The following is a 20,744-nucleotide window of genomic DNA, read 5'->3' as shown; positions in this document are numbered from 1 at the left end:
GGATTCATTTGATATCACGAACAATGCACGTTTTGTGTGCCCTGCACCTAAACATATGTAGGTTAAGCACCATGCGAGAACAATCTACACATGTATCGGAGATAGTCATCCTTCTTCATTCACTCGTTCAGTCTGGCAATGGCTTAACATGCCCTCTTGGTTGAGTCAACTATGCCATGGATCAGATTAGGCGCCATCTTCGGTTGCTTGGTTCAACAGTGCAATCTAGCGGCCTCTAACTTATCAGTCATCAATGTGACGAGACCCAAGCCTCCCGCTAATCAATCCATACAAAAAAAAGACAAATCATCATCGTATCAGAATGTTTCGAGGGTTTTCATGTTTGACATTTGCTCATTAAAAAGGAAGCTAGTGGTGTCTATCTATCGCTCGTGTTCAACAAATCCTTGGGCTGTCCCCAGATATGAGTAGATACGAACAACGTACCGGGGAAAGAACAAGCACCCTAACCCGATGGCCATAAGGCAAACGATTCCGCTAAAGGGGAAAAATAAACTCAGGGTATCAATCATCAAATATCGGGGAGCAACCAACTAGTCCAAAACCCTTCAGGCCCTGTATAACCAGCCAAGCCAATCCATCCACCAGGCATCGCATATATACATATATACTATACGAGCCTGTCTGAAAAACCATGCAGTGGGTATAAATCAAAAGACCACCAATTATGTCCCTTCGTCTTGGAATACCCCCATCTTAGAATGAATGGGTATCTGGGTTGTTCATCAATCATCAAAAAGGAAATTCGTGCGACGATAAAGCAATACCGTCGATCAAGACGTCTAAGGCGCTGAAAGATCAGACCATCCGCCGCGGCTGATGGATGCATTGGTATGAAATCATCAAAGTTATACGGCGGGATCGGATTCGTATGCCCAGATAAGAGGTGAGAGGATCTGAACCAAGCAGCGAATGTAGGTGATTCGTATACCCGATAACAAAGAGAAGAAGAAGAAAAAAACGCCGGAACACCGTTGCAAATACTCGAAGCAAGCCAAGCCATCCTGAAATGCAGATAGAGGCGTCATGATAGGGGATATGGTTGTCATAAGTCGGGAAACGTTCGTGAGACATGTTGTCATAAATGCAGAACCGCAAGTGTAAGGATAAATGGAAAGCGATGCCGGGACAATCCGACCGTAGTGAGTTGTGTTTGGGTTTGGGTGGAAAAGGATGTCGAGAAGGGCTTCTAGTAGGCAGCGGTGGCATTGGTTTCGCTTGTGGCAACTGCTACAAGTGCTTGGAGGCGAAGCATGTTGTCCTTGTCGGTGGAGTTATTGGCCGGGGCTGGCTGCTGAGGCACCGGGGGCTGTCTGGCCGGAAACCCCGCGAAGTGACTGATATTGGGGTGAACCATACGCCCGACCCGTTCGACTCGGGCAATCTTCTCAGGGGGGCCTTCATTGTGGATGACGGGACCGTTATACCATCCATGGCGCTTACCCTCTCTATTGTGAGTGAAGGATGGTGCTGACATGGTGTGTTGGTGGAAGGCTCTGTTGCCACCACTAGGGCCTGGATGTCCATTCTCAATGATCACGTTATCGTTGAAGCGAACTGTCGGTGGGTTCAGTCTGACTCTGTCGGCTTCGGCCTCGACAGCTTGGTGCACTTCCTGGGCCCAAGTTCCAGCACCATCGCGCGGCGGCGTCGTGTTAGAGGCGATATCAAGCCGCGTGAGACCTCGATGGAGCCCCATGTCCCAATTAGCAGTCCCCCGCCTGCCCTCAGACGAATTCTCTGCGGCCGGAAGGAGCGCCGGTGGATGCGAAGACTCAGAATCAATCATCATCGGCGAGGGGTTGCGTCTCAGGGGCGATGTCGGTCGTTGTGGCAGGGGATCAAATGACTCGATACCGGGCAAGCGGATTCCGGAGTTCTGTGGCGCAGGGTTGGCAACCGTTACGGGCCCGGTGACAGGACTTTGGAACTGAGACGGCGTAATAACCTGACTTAGGCGGCTGCTTGTGTTGGTGGGATTGAAGTTGCTGGAGTCGGGGTGCCAAGTCCGGCGACGCCAAGCTTCATCGGCAGCATTGGACACAGAGTCCCGACGCGAAAATACAGAAGATGTTGGCGATCCTAAAGTGCTGGCCACGGGAGAGAAGGCACCTTGGTTTGTGGCACTGATCGGCGAGTGGCCGAACAAGGGCCGCCCGATGCTCGCACCATGAGGAGACTGGAAGGGGTTGCCGCCCGACGGAACACTGAGGCGCCTTCCGGGGGTTCGCGAACCAGTGTACATACTCTGAGATCGAGAATGAGACGAAGTTGGCGAGGCGATTCCAGACCACCTCGGGCTGCTCTGACCTGTCGAGAAGGTTGCTGAAGTAGGTGTGCTGAAATCACTAGGAGACACGGCTCGATAGGAGTATTGACTGTCACCACCGGCACTGTGGTAGGACTCAAGTGATAAGCGTGACCGCGGGTCGGCCATCACCAGGGGCGGCGGCCGTCGCCGAGCATCCTCACGACTGCTGAGATTAGACCCCATGGAACCGATGCTCGAGGTAGAGAGCGATTTTCCATGGCCCCGGTTTGGACCAGCCATGCTTCCTGCGGTGGAGGCACGAGCTCTGCCTGGCTGACGGACCCGGTCTGTCCGAATCTGCCGTTGGAATCGAGTGCCTGTTGCGGCTAAAGAATCCATGGGAATGTCTTCGTTAACGTGAACCGTCTGGGCGTGCTGGCGCAGGTTATCCAGACGCGAAAATCGCCTCGAGCAATGACATTGGAATGGGCGTTCGCCCGTATGTTTTCTTCCTCCAAGTTAGTATATTGAGGGCATAGGATGGCCACAGCGAGCGTACTTACCGTATATGCCTTGCCAAGTGCTCGCTTCTTGTGAAGCTAAGGTTGCAGGGTGGGTAGTCGGTGCAGTAGAATCTCTGCGACTTCTTCTTCTTATTCGATTTCGTCCCATCGGCGTTAACACTTTCGTCATCGGATCCAGCCCCGTCGTCGCCGTGACCCTCTCCGTCCGAATCTTCCATGCCAACATCTTCCGAATCGCCTCGAGATTTCCTGGACTGTTGCGAGTTCTCGCGATGCGGTACCTTTTTCTCATCGATACTCTCGGGAATCTGGACGGCTTGGGGAAATGGCGATGTCGGCAAGGGACGTTGACTGAACGTTGCCTTGGTCGGCGTTGGAGTCGTCGGGGAGGGCGCCATGGTGCTATCCTCCCGTTTCACTTCGATATTGACCGGCCTGAATGTTGCCGCCATAACTTGCGGGCGATCTAATGAGAACGGCTACAGGTTATCGGCGTTTAGAGGGGTTTGAGTGTGGCAAGTGTCGTCGTGAGTCGGTATGCAGCTTAGGACGTTGCTTGTTAAAAGGCCACAGTGGGGATCGGAGGGGTGATATGATGGAATGCGACACAGCCTGAGAAGAGGCGGAGTTGAGAATGGAAGGCGGAGAATGGGGGGGAAGGGGAATGATGGGAGAAATAGTAAAATAAGCCGTTTCAAGTCATCCGATAGTCTTCGCTTTCCCACCCAAAAATGCCTTATTAACGATTGGAGGGGATGGCTGTGGTGATTGACAGGCGCAGTTTCGTTTCTTGCTCTTTTCCGGGCCTTTTGGTGGGGGAAAGGAACGGGCGCGCGGGCTGAGCTGAATGACGAAGTATCTCTACTACTGGGCGGGCACTAAGACACTACTGGCGACCGGGAGAGGCGAGCCAGGAGGAGGTGGGAAAACCGTACAGCTAGAGGCTTTGCGCGACGTTCGAAATGGATAGAGTTAAAATGGTGTCGAGGAAAATAAAAAAGACTGTGGCCAGCCCAATAATGCCTTGGTATTATTTAGACCTTAGAGCCTACACACGGGATCTCATCGCAAAGCAAACGACGAGAAGCAAGCGCTGGTTCGTCCAGCGGTAGGAAAAGCTCGGTCCTTCGAGAGACTAAAGAACCAACCACCGGAGGGGCAGGATCCAGAAATGGACGGGGGGGAGCTCGGGCGATCACGATAAATGAATTCTACCGAGGGCCATGCGTGCTAGGTATTGCGGGACGACAGTTCTTCGGTGTGGCAGCAGCAGATGGATGTTCTCAAGGCTAGCCGGGGGGATGCTGTGATTGAATGCAATGGAGATTGTCGAGACTGAGGACCAAAGCTGATGGGATGAAAATCGAAATCGGGGTCTGTAGCTGTAGCCGAACCGGAATGTGTGGCAAGGGGGGAGGAGAGAGTGGAAGAGAGGGAGTTTTGTCCAAAGGAGAGGCCGGGGCAAATGTGATGAGAGAGAATGGGTCAATGATGATGACTTATTGCCCTTCCCCCATTCGAACTGACCTGACTCTCTGTCCCCCTTCTGATGGCATAAAGCCCGAGTACTTTCACAGGAAACCCGCGACAGGGGCATTACCACCTACCGCGCGCCGCTTGGCTGGAAGGATGGGCGAGGTAGGGATGGAGGGTATCGCTGTTATTGGTGGTGTGTCAAGTCATTGACAAGGCCCTATTACAGCAACGATACGAACTTGTGTGTGCCTGGTTTCGCAACTAATCAATCCTTCAATGTTCCATGTCCCTTCCTTCTGTAGGTACATTCGGCCCAGCCTGCCTACTCCTCTGCTCTAATTAATTGATTGATACATTGATTGACCTGGGTGCTATTCTTGAATATCCCATACATGCAAGCGCGTACATCCAAGAGGTGCCCACTATCCTACAGCTTTGCGCATCCACTAAAGGTTGATGCTCCTGACCAGCCAGGTACAGACTCCTCTTTCATACGACAAAAAAACAGGACGGATTGTTTGTTCCTGAGCACATGCACGTATGTCTCTCGAGGTTGGATGCAAAAGAACGCTACCCATGTACCCGCGATATGCTTTGGCACTAAGGACAAGCATTGGTAACCTGACCAGTGCCACAACTCTGGTCTTCCTATTGATTGATTTATCTTCTGCGCAGGAACAGGAAGAAAGCAACCTTGATTTTTGTATTCGTTTTTTTCCGGGCTTGGCCCTTTTCTTTCTTTTTTAAGGAAGGGTTGGTCAAAGTCAAAAGGGGTGTCGGCCCACCGGAGAGGCTCCTGTCAGGTCGAGCGGCCGAGCGCTATCCTCGCGAGTAATCGACAGTCTGTAACGTTCTCACGGGGTGCTGTGCCGGGAGGACGGACTTAAGCAGCCCATGACGGTGTCGGTGTCGTTGTCTTGCGTGGCTGGAAGAGAGAGTGGGCATGCCCACCATCTCCGACTTGGAGGGGCAGAGGGAAAAAAAAAAAAAGAGGCACCGAAGAAAAAAAAAGACAGCATTCACAAAGAGGCTGGCTATCGATGCTAGAAGGGCGCTAATATCGAACATGTCGCCCTTACGGCAGGTGCTAGACAGGGGTGTCCCTTCTATAAAAAGGTGCGATTGGCGAGCGTCAAGTCGAGACAGAACGCCCTGGCGGGGCCCGTCCATTTGCCCTGTTTGTTAAACCCAGCAGCACCCAGGCTCCAATCATGGGGCATTCCCCACCACATACCGGGCTACAGTGTAGTGGTCCAGTGCACACCTAGCAAGCAGCAGGCATCTACCACGGACTAACAAGTGCGGTGGACAGGTCGATGGGCTGACAGCTCTATTACTAGCAATAGGTGCAGGTTTCTGTAGGCAGTCCGTCATGTGGAACTGGAGGGGCACTTGGGAATCTCATTTCTACATCATCATCGACGTTAACCTCGGGGCTTGTCGTGATATCTACTTCAGTGTACGGCGGTTGTTGATTGCCGGCGAGAACGTAAGATGGGTGTACCACCTCTTACGAGCGGCAGAGAGGTGGTAGTCGGCCATCTTCGGTGGAACACAACTTCCTCTTAAGCTTATGTTTCTGTCCCCCCCTTCCTTCCATGTTGGCCTGGAAGTTGGGAAGAGGAGGGATGCCTTGTGAGACACGACAGGAATACGTGTGTTGGATGTACTGATTCTAGAACACCCCGAATTGCCAGACACGTGGCCAGCTCTATTTACGAGAGGCATCATTCCTCAGGGGATCATATAATCACCCTGATTGTACGCGTCTCGTTTACTTTATCTGATTCGAGTGCTCCGGATGTGCCTTGTAGTGGTATGTACGTACGTATAGGTAGGTAGGTATCGGGGTCTCCGCTTGGCTGCAAATGCATGGTCAACGGTGTTCCGGTCTGTACTCTCTACGTACAGCCATCCCGGTTTTTTCTTCTTCTTTCCGTTTCTCGCTCTAAATTGCTGGAAGTCTAATGGTTTTCTTTGTAGCCGCACTTGCTCAAGAACCTCCAAGCAAGCTCTGTTTGATTGATCTAAGGTTAGGTGACTGGGTGTGAGGTGTGTACGTGGTTACATGCAACTGATGTAGTGTCTTTTTGGGCGGGCGAGGGGTTGGGAGGCGCGCGGTGGAGCCAAAGAGGCTTGCGATCACTGACCATGATCTGCGAAGCTTGGCGTCTCTGACGCAAAGCCAGGCCAGGCCGCCATCCGTCTCTCTGCACTCTGCACATCGTCCCAGGGATCATCATGGCTTGCTACTTACTATTTGCGCAGACGCGGGGTAACAGCGACAGTTACCGAAAGAGGCAAGTCTCTCGAACCACAGCGCATACGACCCTGTTGCCTGAACATACCGACATATCATACTTTTTGCGCATCGCCGTCCTTTGATAAAGATAGTCTGATCGCCAGTGAAGGATCGCGTCGTCCGGGAACACGAGAGGGAGGAGGAGGAAGGATATCGGCTGCGACGTGCGTGCATGAGAAGAAGAAAAAAAAAAAACAGTTGGTGATCCACCGACTCCGTCCACAGGTCTCCTCTCCTGCAGGTGCAAAGAAAAACATCTTGGTAAGATTCCACGGCTAAAACCACATGCTGCAACGCGACAGGCTACGCTACCCCAACGACATGGTCACCTGCATCTCTCCCTGGGTCCCCTGGAATCGCCGCATCCTGCATTTCCGCCTAAGACGTCGGCCTGCATTAACATGTTTACGGTAGCGTCCTTCAGCTGACAGGCGATAAACTCTAGATTGGCCCTCGTCAGGCACACTGGTAGCGTCTGAAAAGCACCCCTGACAAGGGGCGGTGTGCTGAAAGCAGGGTACATACCTATCTTTGTACTACTACCTACTGCCTGTTGCTGCTGCTCTGACTACGACTTACTACGCTCTACGGTAGCTATTCTCGTTCGTTCTCTCATCGGCATCCGCATGGGCCCGGATATATTCGATGCCTATACAAACGGCCCGCGGTCGGGTATGAGTCGCGCACGCAAAACAACTTTGATATTGTGCTGTGTCCATCCAGAGGCGTTAGCGCACGACAGCCAAGGAACAGACGTTTCAATGCCTACTTGATATGCGGGGTCCTCACTGTCCACTTCTTTCATGTGTCACGATACACATGTTGTCTAGTAATACTTACATATATCGTATGAAGCTACGTGTGTCCTTCTTGGGCAATGATTATGTCATGAGTTCATCTTGGGTAAGAAAGAACCCATTCCAGAATGCCCGTCTGATATAATTATGGCTCAGCAGTGAGCAATGGGAGCCTGAGCACATTATCTGAGAGATGAGGACTCAGCAGTTTGCCAAGAGTCCGGTTGTCTTCTTCGTGATATCCTAGAGCTCTGTGTGGGCCATGATTTCGAAAATACAATGCTCATTCTTACGGCGGATCATACGGAGAAGTCCATAATTAATTATAGAGACATATAGGCATGATAACATAATGGCAATAGAAATCGGTATAACCCCAAGTCAACCAACATCAGCTCGCTAACCCCGCCTTGCGATAGAGTAGAGGAGCCATGTACTCCCATAATGTGCATATTGCTATTACCAGGGTGTCTGTGATCTTGAATCAGGTACTATATGCCGGACACTCATCGAACATTGCTGCTTTCTTCCTACAACTGGTCTCGGAACTATCAACCAATCCAGTGTGTCCAACTTGCATGTTTCACCAGCCACGCCAGATCCTCCTGCCTTACACCAATGTCTAGCGCGAGCCTTGTCTGACCTAATTGCTCCATTGCTTTTGCTTGCCCAATATCGACTCAGTGGCATCCCAAGTCGGGACCGAAGCAGATAAGACGTTGGGGACGCTGCTGCTGCTGCTATCACTACTAACTGCGAACCGCAATATCCATGTTTGTAGGCAACCTTATATGTACGAGTATATATGTAATATAATATATACAAATCAGTCATCGGGTTTCATCAACTATCCCAGATGATGACCACCCTCTCCGCCTCATCCCAGGCGGGGTCCGTTTGATTGAGGAAAATGCCGGCCACCCTGCTTTTCCGTTCGGTTCTGACGACCTGCCCGCACCCTGTCCAGAACCAATCAAGGCGATAGCGACCGAATGCAAGGCACAGCGCCACGCCCTGAAGTCTGTCACCCCGCTTATCGCCGGATCCTCCTTCGGCTCCTGAAGCTAAGAAGTAAGGGCTAACGGTTGTCTGCAGTTCACCGCAGGGAGGGGTGGCGGCCAACCTACGGGTTCTGGATGTTGATATTGTTCACATGCCGGGACTGTTACATGCATACAATTCCACGGCAAGGGGAAGATTCCACTGGTGTAAGACACTAGTCAGCCTTGGAGCGACGGCGACACATTTCCCGGCGCACCGAGGCTGTGGTAGATAGAAGTGTGTAGCCCGCGACAATTCTTTTTTTTTTCTCTCTCTCTCTCTTGGGCTGACCGCCCTTTTGCGATGACTCAAGGAAGGGGGAAATCCTGAATAACCCGAGATCTCACATAGCCTCGCCACCCTGAGTCAGGGGCACTGCACCGAGCCAGCCATCTTGATTTGCGACTTGTGCCTGTTCGTGTGTCTGTCTGATTGTCTGTCCTGCGCAAAAGCCGCGTATGCGGACGAGCCGGAAGCCCCCTACGGATCGCAAACGCAAACCACCTTCTAGCCCATGCTGTGACACGCCGTGCAGGCGACCAGCGCCATGGATTATGCATGTGCAAGTAGTGTCACGCGCATGCCGACCAATACGAACTTACAGGCCCACCGCTTGCACCGTCGTTACCGGGATTTTGGCGCCTCCCCCCAAGGGTACATATAACGCCGTAATCGGCTAATGGGGTTATCGTGCTGGTATAAAAGCACCTACGCAGCCGTTGTAGTAGTATTGAAAGATACCACCTGCTCCTGATGGGTGAAATACCAAAAACACAAGTCGCAGGAGAAAAGGAGAGGAACGGCACTCGGTATTCAACGACCAAGTAGAACAAAGTAGATGGTACAGTTCATAGTATTTGAGTAGAGACTATTTATGATCAAGTTCGCGCATATCACTGGCCGCAGCTCGGCTAGAAGAGGAGATGGCTAAAAGACTGTGACTAGCATAAAGAGATAATCCTGACCAACAGTAGAACCACGAATGAGGATGATGACGGATTCAGTCAAAATACTCGCCATCCCTAGCATCCCCAATGTCGTGTGGCCTCGCAGTCCTGAACGACAAAGGAGACGGACCCCTGAAGCCATATCCGTTGGTGGCCAATCGGTTTGGTTCCAGACGCCGTTCCGATATTGCTTTGAAATCACCCACAGCGAACTCGGTCCTATGCACTTGGCATGGAAAACTCGAAGTCGGGCGTGTTTGGATACGCGCGGATGAGTAGCGAATATATGGTAGCTCATCTACCAAGAAACGCCTTACAACTTCCTCCTAGTACATTCATGCATGTTCAAGTGATCCTCTCGAATCCAGGTTCGATCGCAGTCTGCCTCCATTCTTTGATCACATGAAGTCGATTTGAGGACTCCCCTAGAAGCATTGTTACGAATTGATTGACCAAACTCGGAGATCGAGTCATTGAACTTCATTGCCGGGGCAAGTTGGGGGCCACCCCTCGACAGTACCTCAACCCAGATACAGCTTATTATTTCTTTGACGATGGGCGAGTTTCAAAAACGGCAAGATAGAAGTGCTAACCCCCCATGGAATAATAGAACAACTCAGCTTTGGGGGCCAATAGGGTTCGACATGGGATATAGGGTCCAATGAGCCCCTTTGTCACTGGCTTTGGGAACATGCTGGTGGGAGGCGTGGATTTCTTATCCTGACAACATAATATTCATTAACAAATCAAACGACTATCGAGCTCGAAGTCTCGAATCCAGTATAGCCAGTCTTCTCGTCTCCATCTTCCGAGTTTCCCGCTTCTACCCTGAGTGAATGGGAATGGTTGGAGCCTAGTCACGTTGATGCTACGTCGGGAGAGAGGATATGCAGGCACATCTATTGTTGGTTGCCACCCCGTTCCTGCTACATTTCATTTCACACTGCATACATACATTATTAGTATATGTTGAATATTCAGGAAGGGGTATCTGGTTTCGTTGCTTATAGGCAGTTTTTGCGACCGACATACAAGCCGGACGTTCGCTACTCCAGTCCAAAGCCCTCTCTGCCAGAGCCAAGCCATCATCGCCTAAACTATATAAGAATCGCAGAGATGATGCTATAAACGCCACAAGCTTTTGTTAATAGAATAGATAACGTGGGCCCGCAAGGAACACACGTAAACGCGCACGCTCACGGATGTTACGAGAGTGGCTGCTACACTGTCTACTCAATGTGAAGATAGTATAAATGCAACTACCGATCCAACGTAGTCATTTGGCAGTCTCGAGGAATCTGCCGAAGTCTTATGGAATTTTTCGAGTACTATCCTGTTGGACATGGATGGCGTCGAAAGAAGAGAGCTCATCAAGTTTGAAGACCCAAGTTCAAGTGCAGGAGTGACAGCGGGTTTATTATTCTGGGTGTATGGAAGCATGTGAAATCTATGAGGGGGCCCAGGAGCGTTCATCGGCTTCGTTTACTATCAGTGCGACATAATGGGAGGGCTGTTTCGATCTGGTAGTATTTCTCTACTTTTGCGAGAGGAAGAGCAGTGAGGCGGTACTTTTGCTCAGCCGAAGGCGTCATCATCATTACGCGTATCTGACTTGGGGCTCTCCATGGTGTGAGGACCCGAGTACTACCTGGATCTTGAGGTATTATTTGAGTCCGGAGGCCATTTTACTTGTGTTTATATTTCATCCAGATGGCCGGGTATATCTATATCTATGCTTGGTCGATAATCCGATCAATCATTCTACCTATGGGATGATTGCTAACCCTTTCTCGCCACTCTTTACTTGGAGCGCTTGTAGATCTTGGCCAAGAAGGCCTCGAAGATGGCGGAGTTTACGCCGTCGCTGGTGTCGATGTTGGCAATCATCTGGCGAATCTCACCCACGCGCTTCTCTTCGTATTCTTGGTAGTGCTCCTTCAGCTTCATCTCATCGAACAACTTCTTGACGACAGCCTCATCTTCCTTGTTCTTGCGGCCGTAGTGCTTCTCCAAGACCTGTCGCTGCTCAGGGGTCGCCTTGTTGAGAGCCTGGTTCACAATCCAGGAGCACTTGTTGTCCATGATATCAGTGCCGTGCTTGCCGATCTGCTCATAGGTTCCGAAGCAGTCCAGGAAGTCATCCTGAACCTGGAAGTACTCGCCCATGGGGATCAAAATATCGTGCGCTTGCTTCAAGTTCTTGGGCGTAGCGATGTTGAGGTAGTGCAGCGCAATGGCGATGGGAAGGTAGAAGCTGTAGTAGGCCGTCTTGTAGATGACAATGTAGCTGTACTTCTCCATGCTGAAGTTGTCGAGGTTGACATTATCCTCAGGGGCAGTGAGCAGGTCACACAGCTGACCCAGCTCAGTCTGGAAGGTCACTTCATGGAATAGCTCGACCAGGTCAATGTAAGCAGGGTGGGTCTTGAAGTGCTGCTTCAGGAGAAGGTAGATAGCAGACTCGAGCAGGAAAGCATCGTTGATGGCGATCATGCCCACGCCGGACTGGCGGTACCAGCAAGGCTGGTCACGGCGGGTGATGCTACCATCCATGATATCGTCAGAGACGAGGAAGAAGGCCTGGAGAAGCTCAATCATCCAGCCAAGGGTGGCGGACATGAAGTACTGCTCCTCATCTAGCTCCTTGCCAAGAAGCAGTGACACGGTATCGGGAACGGACATGCCACGGTTGCATTTCCCGCCCATAGTGTTCACCTCGAGCACCTGTATGCATGTTAGATAAAGTATGAGGTTGAAGCTGAGGCGACAGAGGACACATCGTCCAGTGGGGTCGGTGGTGGTGATCACGAGGAGGGGCCACACCGCATCGCAAAAGGCGATGTCTGGCTGTAGAAAGTCGTTTTGTTCTTCTTTTTTACCTTCTTGAACCAATCGAGCTGCTCCTTTGGCAGGTTGTACTTCTGAGCATTCTCGAGAAGCTGCGAGACGAGCTTGTCCTTGAAGACATTCTCGAACTTGGTGTACTCAGGGGTCTTTGCCTTGGACATTGTCGCTACTTGTCCCTGTGTGTTAATTTGGAGGGGTCGTGGAGGGGTCTTATTAAATTTCCGATCTCTCCGGGTGCTCGAAGGAACAAGACGTTGACCAGAAATTGAAGAGAATTGGTAATGAGATGGGGATTAAAAAGGTCCGCCGATGCGTCTGACTGTCACACGAAGTTTGTACGTACGGGGGAGAGTTCTTTCTTCGAAGAAAGAGCGAGTCCATTGGCCGTGTAATTAAATCTATCCATCTCACCCGTCCGTTTCACCCCACCATGCCACTGCCTGTCACCAACCAGGGGTGAGTGAGTTGGATTTATTACCGATGCAGTTAGTGGCCGTCTAGAAAGGTGCCAGTAAGACCTCCTGAGTACTGCTAGCCATTGATAGCCCAAATAATCCCTTCTCCCTCTTATCGATTATGCATGAAATGTGGCCGATAAGCCTTTTCCGGAGGGCGGTGAGAAATAGGACCTTGGAATCTCCATCAAACCCATCCGATCTAATCCCAACACTTGATGTTTACTTGGTGTTGTTTTGGTGGGGTAGTGGAATGTCCCGAGCTCTTCGCGGGTTGTCATTCAGCTCCAATTGATGTTCACTCCAATTGATGGATCCAACCCCTACAATCATATGTACCTTATCCGTTAGGTTATTCAGGAACAAACCTTGAAGCTAGGCAGATCGCGAACTACCGCACCCAATAAAGCGCAATTACCAAGTTACGCGTCCCAAGACCGCGCCAAAGACTCGGGCTCTTGGTCGCAAGGTAGACCAGCCTGCATTGACGTCAGTCTCCGACAAGGCCGAATATCTATACTGCAGATACGGCCGGACAAGGTAGTCGCCGAGAGCAACCTGCGCGCGAACAAGAACGAGGACGACCCCCATGCAGACGGGGCCCCGCTCACCATGGCCTTGAACGAGCGCGAGACCGTCCAGCTCCGAAGCGCCCTTCAAGAAGCAGTCGTCAAGTGCTCTGAGAGGTGCTTGTACCAATCCTCCAAATGGTGAGGATGACCTCTCCGCCTAGCTTGCTTCGTTGACATACCAACAATTCGTCACCAACAGGGCTGCCGAGCTATTGAACGCCATCCCCGAACCCGAGGCTGGGTTCGACGATCCCAACAATGGAGGTTACCCAGCCATAGTCCTGGCCCAGAACACAGAACCCGATGAGGCTGTTATGGAGGCACGGGAGATCAACAAATATCTCTTGGCGAAGTCGCTCTTTGACTGCCGCGAGTTTGACCGTTGTGCAGCTGTCTTCCTACCCGACTCGACGATAGCCAACATTGTCTCTACGAAAGAAGCTTCGACGCCCAAGGGAAAAGGCAAAGGGAAGGCTCCTGCGTCAAGCGCAAGGTCACCTAACGCACCGGCTCTACCACAAATCAGTCAGCGAAGCTTGTTCCTCGCCTTATATGCCAAATTTCTATCTGGAGAGAAGAGGAAAGATGAGGATTCCGAGATGGTCATGGGCCCTCAAGATCTCGGTGCGTGCGTCAACAAGCAGTTGCTGCCGATCAGCCGGTATTTGGAGGCCTGGTTTGATGCACGCAAGACCGACGACGGCGAAGATGCTGATAGCCAAGGATGGCTAGAGTACCTGTAAGACTCAGGACCGGCTTCTACTGCTCCCAGATGCTAACCGAGACACAGGTATGGTATGGTGCTTGCGAGGCAAAAGAACGAGGAGCTTGCAATGTACTGGCTGGGAAGGAGCGTGCACCTTTTCCCTATGAATTGGGGTTGCTGGCTCGAGATGACGTCCCTGATATCCCGAGTCGAAGATGTAAGTTGACCCAGTATCTTGGCGACGTAGTATACTTGCTGACTGAAGTTTAGCTCAATCGCTTGATGCCAAGATTACCGCAGAATATCGTCTCTTTCATGTTCCACATCCATACTTCACTGGAGCTCTACCAACATGATAACAACCTCGCCAACTCGTTGGATGCGCTTCTGGGCATATTCCCTACCTCATCATTCCTACTGACCTGCGATGCCCTCCTGTCATACCACGCGAAGGACCTTGTTGCAGCCGAGCAGCACTTTAGCCGACTGTTATCACTGCACCCCCACCGGCTCGACTCCTTGGACCATTACTCTAATATCCTATATGTAATGAACTCGAGGCCCAAACTCGCATTCCTCGCACATCTATGCTCCGGCATCGACAAGTTCCGTCCCGAGTCATGCGTAGTCATTGGGAATTATTACTCGTTGCTGTCCTTGCACGAGAAGGCTGTGCAATATTTCCGCCGTGCGCTTACCCTTGACCGGTCTTGTCTTTCGGCTTGGACTCTCATGGGCCATGAGTACGTTGAGCTGAAAAATACACATGCGGCTATCGAGTCATACCGGCGAGCTGTCGACGTGAACAGACGCGACTACCGCGCGTGGTATGGTCTGGGCCAGACGTACGAGGTCCTTGAGATGCATGCGTATGCTTTATGGTACTACAAAAAGGCAGCCGGTCTACGGCCATGGGATGGAAAGATGTGGATGGCGGTGGGCTCATGCCTACAGCGCATGAACAGGCATCTAGACGGTATCAAGGCGCTCAAACGTGCGCTGCTTGCTGAGAGTTACTACGATACGGGAAGCAGCTTTGGCAGTAACGGGAGCGGGCCGATGAGCCTACGTGGCGCTCATATGGACCCCGAGATTCTCTTGCAGGTTGCGATGATGTACGAAAGCCTGCAGCAAAGCGACGACGCCAAAGCGTACATGGAAATGTGTGTTGCGCAAGAAGAAGGCGCATCTGGGGATAATGTGGGAGAGAGCATTGTGATTCATAATGATGAGGGGTCCGACGAGGACGGCGATGGTAGGGAAGGAGCTGGAAGTAGCAGAGAGGGCACAGGTGTTACTGCTGCGACGTCAAAGGCACGCATGTGGCTCGCCAGACACGCGATGCGCACCGAGGATCTCACGACTGCAAACCGCCTGGCGAATGAGCTGTGCCAGGATGGAGTAGAGGTCGAGGAGGCGAAGGCCCTGATCCGAGAAGTCAGGTCTCGTATGGACGCAACTGGCCTCGATGAAGACGGTTGATCGGGCATCATTTTGCGAAGTGAAGAAGGAAGACGGGAGCTCCATCAACACGTGGCGACATGAGAGATGACTATAATGATATCACGAGGTTTTAATTGTAAGAAATTGGCTATACCACCATATTGTCGATAAGGACCCTCGAAGGAACAAGCAGCGGACTGCCAGAATGTCTGACTGTGCTAGCAACAAACTCAGCCTAGTCAGACTGGCGATCCCATGCTGGCCGGGCAAAGATCACGGGGGTTACTCTCGGAGTCAAGTGACTGCAACAGTGAGATGTCGGGGCCTTCGCTGTCCAGGCAGCACCGGCATATTCGCTAGCATTTTCCAAGACTGCTTTTTCATATCTAAGCAGCAAGGATAGTAAACACTACTGATATCACATTGGATGTGACGGATTTCCCAGCGAAAAGTACTCCACTGTTGCTGGAGTTCATCAGCTGCTCTATCTCTGCTACGTATCCAGGGAGGTTTCCTCAGCTATCTAAAATTTCGTACCTGGCAGCGTACCTTGCCTCTGGCCAACTCGCGCATCCTGATCCGGAAGCAGCAAGGGACAGCAAATACATACACCCTAGAGCAGCAAGCATGGAACTCATTCCTGGATTGGGCATGGTATGTGTGCTTGCATGCGAGGCAATCGTTGGTTGGGGGGCCAGACCAGCGTGTCAGTCAGTATCTCCTTACCTACCACATTCCTACCTGCCAGTATACATACCTCCTTAGGCACCATCTCAAAGAGTGAGAGTCGCACCAGCCCGCGAGGATGTGAGAGTGTTGTTCCCTGCAGGGTCGCCTAGTCGCAAAGGGTCAATAATTTGCGTGAGAAGCGGTGGTGATTCCTCACTCTTTTCACAGTGTCATATCATATAGTTTAGCTGCCCGGCAGGTATGTGGTGATGGTGTGTACAACCAAGGGAAGGGAGGGGCGGACTCCTGCTTCTAATGGAACAACAAAATGCACATCAGTCATAACTGGCCCGAATATTATACTACCTTGCTGGCCCCCTCCCTCTAGCTGTCATGCAACTCCTCTTCGGTCAAGTCTCTGGTGCTTGATGTGCTCTTTGCTTTGTTTTGTGACCTGGTAACAACCGCCCCTGTCCGGTCTCGACCATCTATCCGACAGTCCCGCTGGACGGTTCGTTCCAATGGAACCCCAACACAACCACGCCCCCCGGTCAATGATGTGATGACGGGAGATTGTTCGTATTGAGGCCTTTTTTTCTCTCTCTGTCCCTTCCTCCATAATTCCTACCTTGGCTATCGACCAATTATCCAACATGGTTGCCTTTAGCTTTCTTCTGCCTGCTCTTGTAAGCTTGCGATTACGTTAACCTAGGTAGGCAGTCAGCTGCTTCGAATGTCAAGCTTTTCAACACCCACTCTCAACAGGCGTGATCCTTTTAGTACGCCGCTGCCTTGGCTTAGCATGTCTTATCCCTCAATTCGGGTCCAATCCAAGACGATCGCTTTTCAATGATCAGTCTATATCCAAGGCAGCTCGAGCCCTTCTCCGTCCCCGCCGTTATCCGCAGTGGATGATGAGCAGCGTGCGGAGAGATCGTAAGATCAACTGCTTGGGCCAATTGGCGCAGAGAGGGGAAAGTATACGTTATATTGATTCTCTGCATTTTCGCAATACGACGGGGGCAGCTACCCCTGTCAAGTCTGTCCAGGATCTTCTTTACCACCTGCCTCGGATGCTCGTCCCTTTCTGCTGGGCTGCCCCGCACCAACAGACCATCTCAACGGGCTGGCTTTCTTCCCTATTTCTCCCCAAGCACCCAAACACTTCCTTCTTCTGGTTCGAATGGCACGGGAACACGAGCTTTCGCACATGGCAGGCGATCCATAAGGGGTGTACCTATGTCTCTCAAGTAGCTTGAAAGCTTATTCGCTAGGCTAGGTAGGGGGCAGGGATAGGGGAGGACGGGCTACTGATAAGAGGGGGGGTTGAGCTACCGTTACATTCTGCCTCCCCGTTTCCCACGCGCCCAGCCGTCCCTCTGCATGTTGCTAAGTTGTGAGCTGTCGCCTGTGACGGTAGTTGGTTGCTTTGAGGGGAAAGAGAGGAATAGAGGCGAGGGAGGGTATGAGCGGGTGAGCGGGTGAGTTGGCAAAGCTTCCTATGCTGGACCAACGAGGATGATCTGCTGCTTCGTTTTTGGGGATGGAACGTGAAGATCAGCCAGCGTAGATAAGAGTCGGCAGCAGCAGCAACAGCAGAGAAGGCTGGGGTTGATTCACACCTACATTGCATTCAATATATATTCGCCAATTGAGTTTTACAAGGGGTCCCAGTCTCTTGGCCCGGTAAGCCTATTGGATGCTCAGCTGCCCAGGATTTACTACCCACTATAGTAGTGACCTGATTGACAGGCATCGCTATCTGCAAGATCACAGTTTAGAAGAGAGGAAAGAGGGAAAGAGCGAGTGAGAGAGACGAGGGAGCGGATTTCAGCTGGCTTGTGTAGGTAGGCAAGCAAAAGAACAGGCGGACCGGATGATTAGATAGTCTATTAGGTGTATTATTTTTTGGTCGCTCAGTTTGGCTTGAGCTATATGCAAATATCAAGAGAGCGTAATTGGGTATCCCGTATTAGTTATGTGCCTTTCTTCTCCCCAGGCGAACAACTCCTATGCACCACAAAATGCCGAAAGAATTCCGTCAATAAATAACCTGCTGTTTCGTCGGCGTATCATCCCAAAGAGGACATCGTTACCGGATATCATCGTAACACCGTAAAAAAGTACCAAGCTCCCGAGTTGCTTACGCCTTGGTTCAAAGAGGGTATAGAAACGTTTCCGTAAAATGCGTTAAATCCAAACATGATGTGTGGTCGTCATCTCCCGCCAAGTATCGAAATTTCCATACCGGGGGCTTTTCAATGGGCAAGTCCGCTGGCACTTTACAAAGCAATCGCCAGTCCGGCGACGGCTAGCAAGGCACCCACAGTGCCGGCCTTGGCAGCGCCGGCAGTAGGGATCGCAGGAGGGCTTGTGGCAGTTGGCGCAATGGGCGTGTTGGTAGGAACGCCGGGAGCACCGGGAGCGCCGGGGGCACCAGGAGTGCTGGGAGCACCGGGGGCACCGGGACCGGGGATGGCCGAGGTTCCAGGTAGGTAGGTGCTGGGAGCAGGCGTATACGTGATGGTTGTGTAGTATCCCGTGGTGCCAGGGGCAGGAGGAGGAACAGCAGTGGTCGGAGGAGGAAGCACGACACTGCTGTTGCCGTAGGTGGGCACAGGAGGCACTGGAGGCTTGCCTGGGTAGGTAGGAACAGGAGGCTGCCCGGGGTAGGTGGGCACAGGAGGCTGTCCCGGGTAGGTAGGCACAGGAGGCTTACCCGTACCGACAGGGTACGTGACAGGCGGGCAGTACGACGTAGTCGTTACTGGCGGGGGCTGGCTTACACTGATGGTGCAAGGGCAGTCTGAGAGGAAGCTGGTCAGTTATTTGGGTCAAGCAAGAAGAGGGCCAGTCACTATCGACAACTTACTGGTGATGGTGAGGGTGGTGGCGGAGGTGACCGTGTACGTCACGTTCTTGTACGCGAACGTGGTGGGCTCCGGGCAGTAGGTTGTGTATGCGGTAGTAACGAGAGTGGTGTAGGCAGTACCGCCGGTGCCGGCAGGAGCACCCCAGGCGTTGGCAGCGGCGACGAGCCCGGCCACAGGTGCAATTTGCATCTTCATCTCGACTCGAGGTCTTGTGGTTTTGCTAGTAGCGAAAGTAGTGATCCCAAGTCTTCCCTCAGCGATACGTCTTCGCGATTGCTTGTATGTGTGAAAAGCGAGTAGCGATTGTGATGTCTGCCGAAAACTCGACAAGACTAGCAGAGGTTCACAGAGAAGGTGATTGGTATTAGTAGATAGGTGGATGAGAGGTAGAGAGCATCCAAAAGTGTGACGCAACGGAGGCCATCCCGTGGTATTTAAGTACTGCAGGTCTGGCTGAGAGCCCTCCTGCTTTGTTTTGCCCCTGCAACGCAACCTTACATGGCGAGCGTGCTTGATGACTGTCCCATCGCCATCCGCCGGCTGGCCTTTCGAAGTAACGATACTGCTAAAGGGAGGCTGGCTCGCATGGTGGAGGGGGAGGAGGAGGGGGGGGGGGGCAGGGGGGCGCTGCTATACGATCTACGTGGGCGTTGCCGTGTTTACGCTACCCAGAGGGGTCTGCCATTGCCCGGATGGGAAAGCCAGTGGAGTATAACCTGTCAAGCTATTGCCATTAGGTTACATATTCGGCAAGTCCGCCCACACCTTTTCAGCCCAACGCCCCATGGGTTCGCACGATATGGTGGCCCGTTACCTCGTAACAACCATACATCGATCGGCCCACTCGCTCGCTATCAGATCAATAGCTTTGCGAAAAGACGGTATAAGTCACGAGTGCTCTATCTATACTTAGCATGGGAGAACGCAACACGATACCTACCTCTGCCAATCTTGTTACCGGATCGACCTCTGCGCCCATCGTAAACCAATTCGGATGAGACCCAGTGAGCGCCGAGGACTCGCCGCTTATCGATGCTGAAGTCAGCGTACCTAGCAGGCTGCGTTGGCCGAGGCCGGTGATAGAACCTTCCACACACAGTCACAGGCTGCAAATACGAGGTGACGAGAGATGCAGGTTTCTGAATGAGTGTGTGTGGATGTGGTTAGCGAACGAATCATACACGAGTTGCTGATAGGGCGCCCTAATATGGCTTGGTGAGCTATCATGAGTGCCAGGGTGTGATTGGACGGATATATTGATTGAGCACCGTTTGGGCGAAAGAGGAGGTTGGCGGGCTGCAGTTGCCCGATTTTCTGGATGAGAATGCGACAATGGCATTGTATTGTCAATGGGACACTTCATGTCGAGCACACAATACTTGCCTAGCAACGCACCTCGTGTTACTGTCGTCCACGGCAGGTAACGAACGCTCAAGTTACGATCTGGCTCTCCAGACATCCACCTAATGACCCGGATGTTCTGCATCATGTGCGGAGGTTTCTTGGAGGCGAAAGAGGAGAGAGTTCTATTTCGGGATGCCCCATGATCCAAAGGGAAATGTATCTGAACGATCCTCTTCCGTAAGAGCTGAGAAGACGTAGTCGTAATGGGGCGCTTGACTCATAGCTGACTGGAAAAGCCCCGCGGGTTGTCTTACTTAGCCGCGAACCCAGCCACCATTAGTGCGCCACACAGCAGGGCATCGCATCGGAAACCAGATAGCGGGAGCCCTCCAGATGTTTAGTGATGTGCATTAGGGGTCGTGATAATGCATATTATGGTTATAATATAAAGTAGCGTATTATCGCAAAATAATACG

The 20,744-nt window shown here is 51.9% G+C and overlaps 4 protein-coding genes across 4 annotated transcripts; 1 reads left to right on the top strand and 3 right to left on the bottom strand.

The window, feature by feature from the left end:
- Positions 1 to 1,210: 1,210 nt before the first annotated feature.
- PG985_001190 (uncharacterized protein) lies at positions 1,211 to 3,248 on the bottom strand (the record flags this gene model as incomplete). Its single annotated transcript, XM_066820959.1, has 2 exons — positions 1,211 to 2,780; positions 2,836 to 3,248. The coding sequence occupies 2 exons, from the start codon at positions 3,246 to 3,248 to the stop codon at positions 1,211 to 1,213; spliced, it is 1,983 nt and encodes a 660-aa protein (XP_066691838.1).
- A 7,911-nt stretch (positions 3,249 to 11,159) lies between these two features.
- On the bottom strand, positions 11,160 to 12,379 carry PG985_001189 (isoprenoid synthase domain-containing protein; the record flags this gene model as incomplete). Its single annotated transcript, XM_066820958.1, has 2 exons — positions 12,239 to 12,379; positions 11,160 to 12,083 (listed from the first exon to the last, which is right to left on the bottom strand). Exons 1-2 carry the CDS (start codon positions 12,365 to 12,367, stop codon positions 11,160 to 11,162), a joined length of 1,053 nt encoding a protein of 350 aa, XP_066691837.1. The 5' UTR covers positions 12,368 to 12,379.
- Positions 12,380 to 12,636: 257 nt separating this feature from the next.
- PG985_001188 (uncharacterized protein) lies at positions 12,637 to 15,421 on the top strand (the record flags this gene model as incomplete). Its single annotated transcript, XM_066820957.1, has 5 exons — positions 12,637 to 12,662; positions 13,045 to 13,371; positions 13,433 to 13,972; positions 14,024 to 14,156; positions 14,210 to 15,421. The coding sequence occupies 5 exons, from the start codon at positions 12,637 to 12,639 to the stop codon at positions 15,419 to 15,421; spliced, it is 2,238 nt and encodes a 745-aa protein (XP_066691836.1).
- A 2,912-nt stretch (positions 15,422 to 18,333) lies between these two features.
- PG985_001187 (uncharacterized protein) lies at positions 18,334 to 19,119 on the bottom strand (the record flags this gene model as incomplete). The annotated part of the gene is made up of 2 exons (XM_066820956.1): positions 18,334 to 18,857; positions 18,924 to 19,119. The coding sequence occupies 2 exons, from the start codon at positions 19,117 to 19,119 to the stop codon at positions 18,334 to 18,336; spliced, it is 720 nt and encodes a 239-aa protein (XP_066691835.1).
- Positions 19,120 to 20,744: the final 1,625 nt, after the last annotated feature.

Source organism: Apiospora marii (assembly GCF_038362585.1).
Source record: "Apiospora marii strain CBS 49790 chromosome Unknown utg000001l_segment0_segment0, whole genome shotgun sequence".
Classification (NCBI taxonomy): Eukaryota; Fungi; Ascomycota; class Sordariomycetes; order Amphisphaeriales; family Apiosporaceae; genus Apiospora; species Apiospora marii.
Note: the sequence above shows the minus strand (reverse complement) of the source record. Positions and strands in the feature narration are given on the sequence as shown.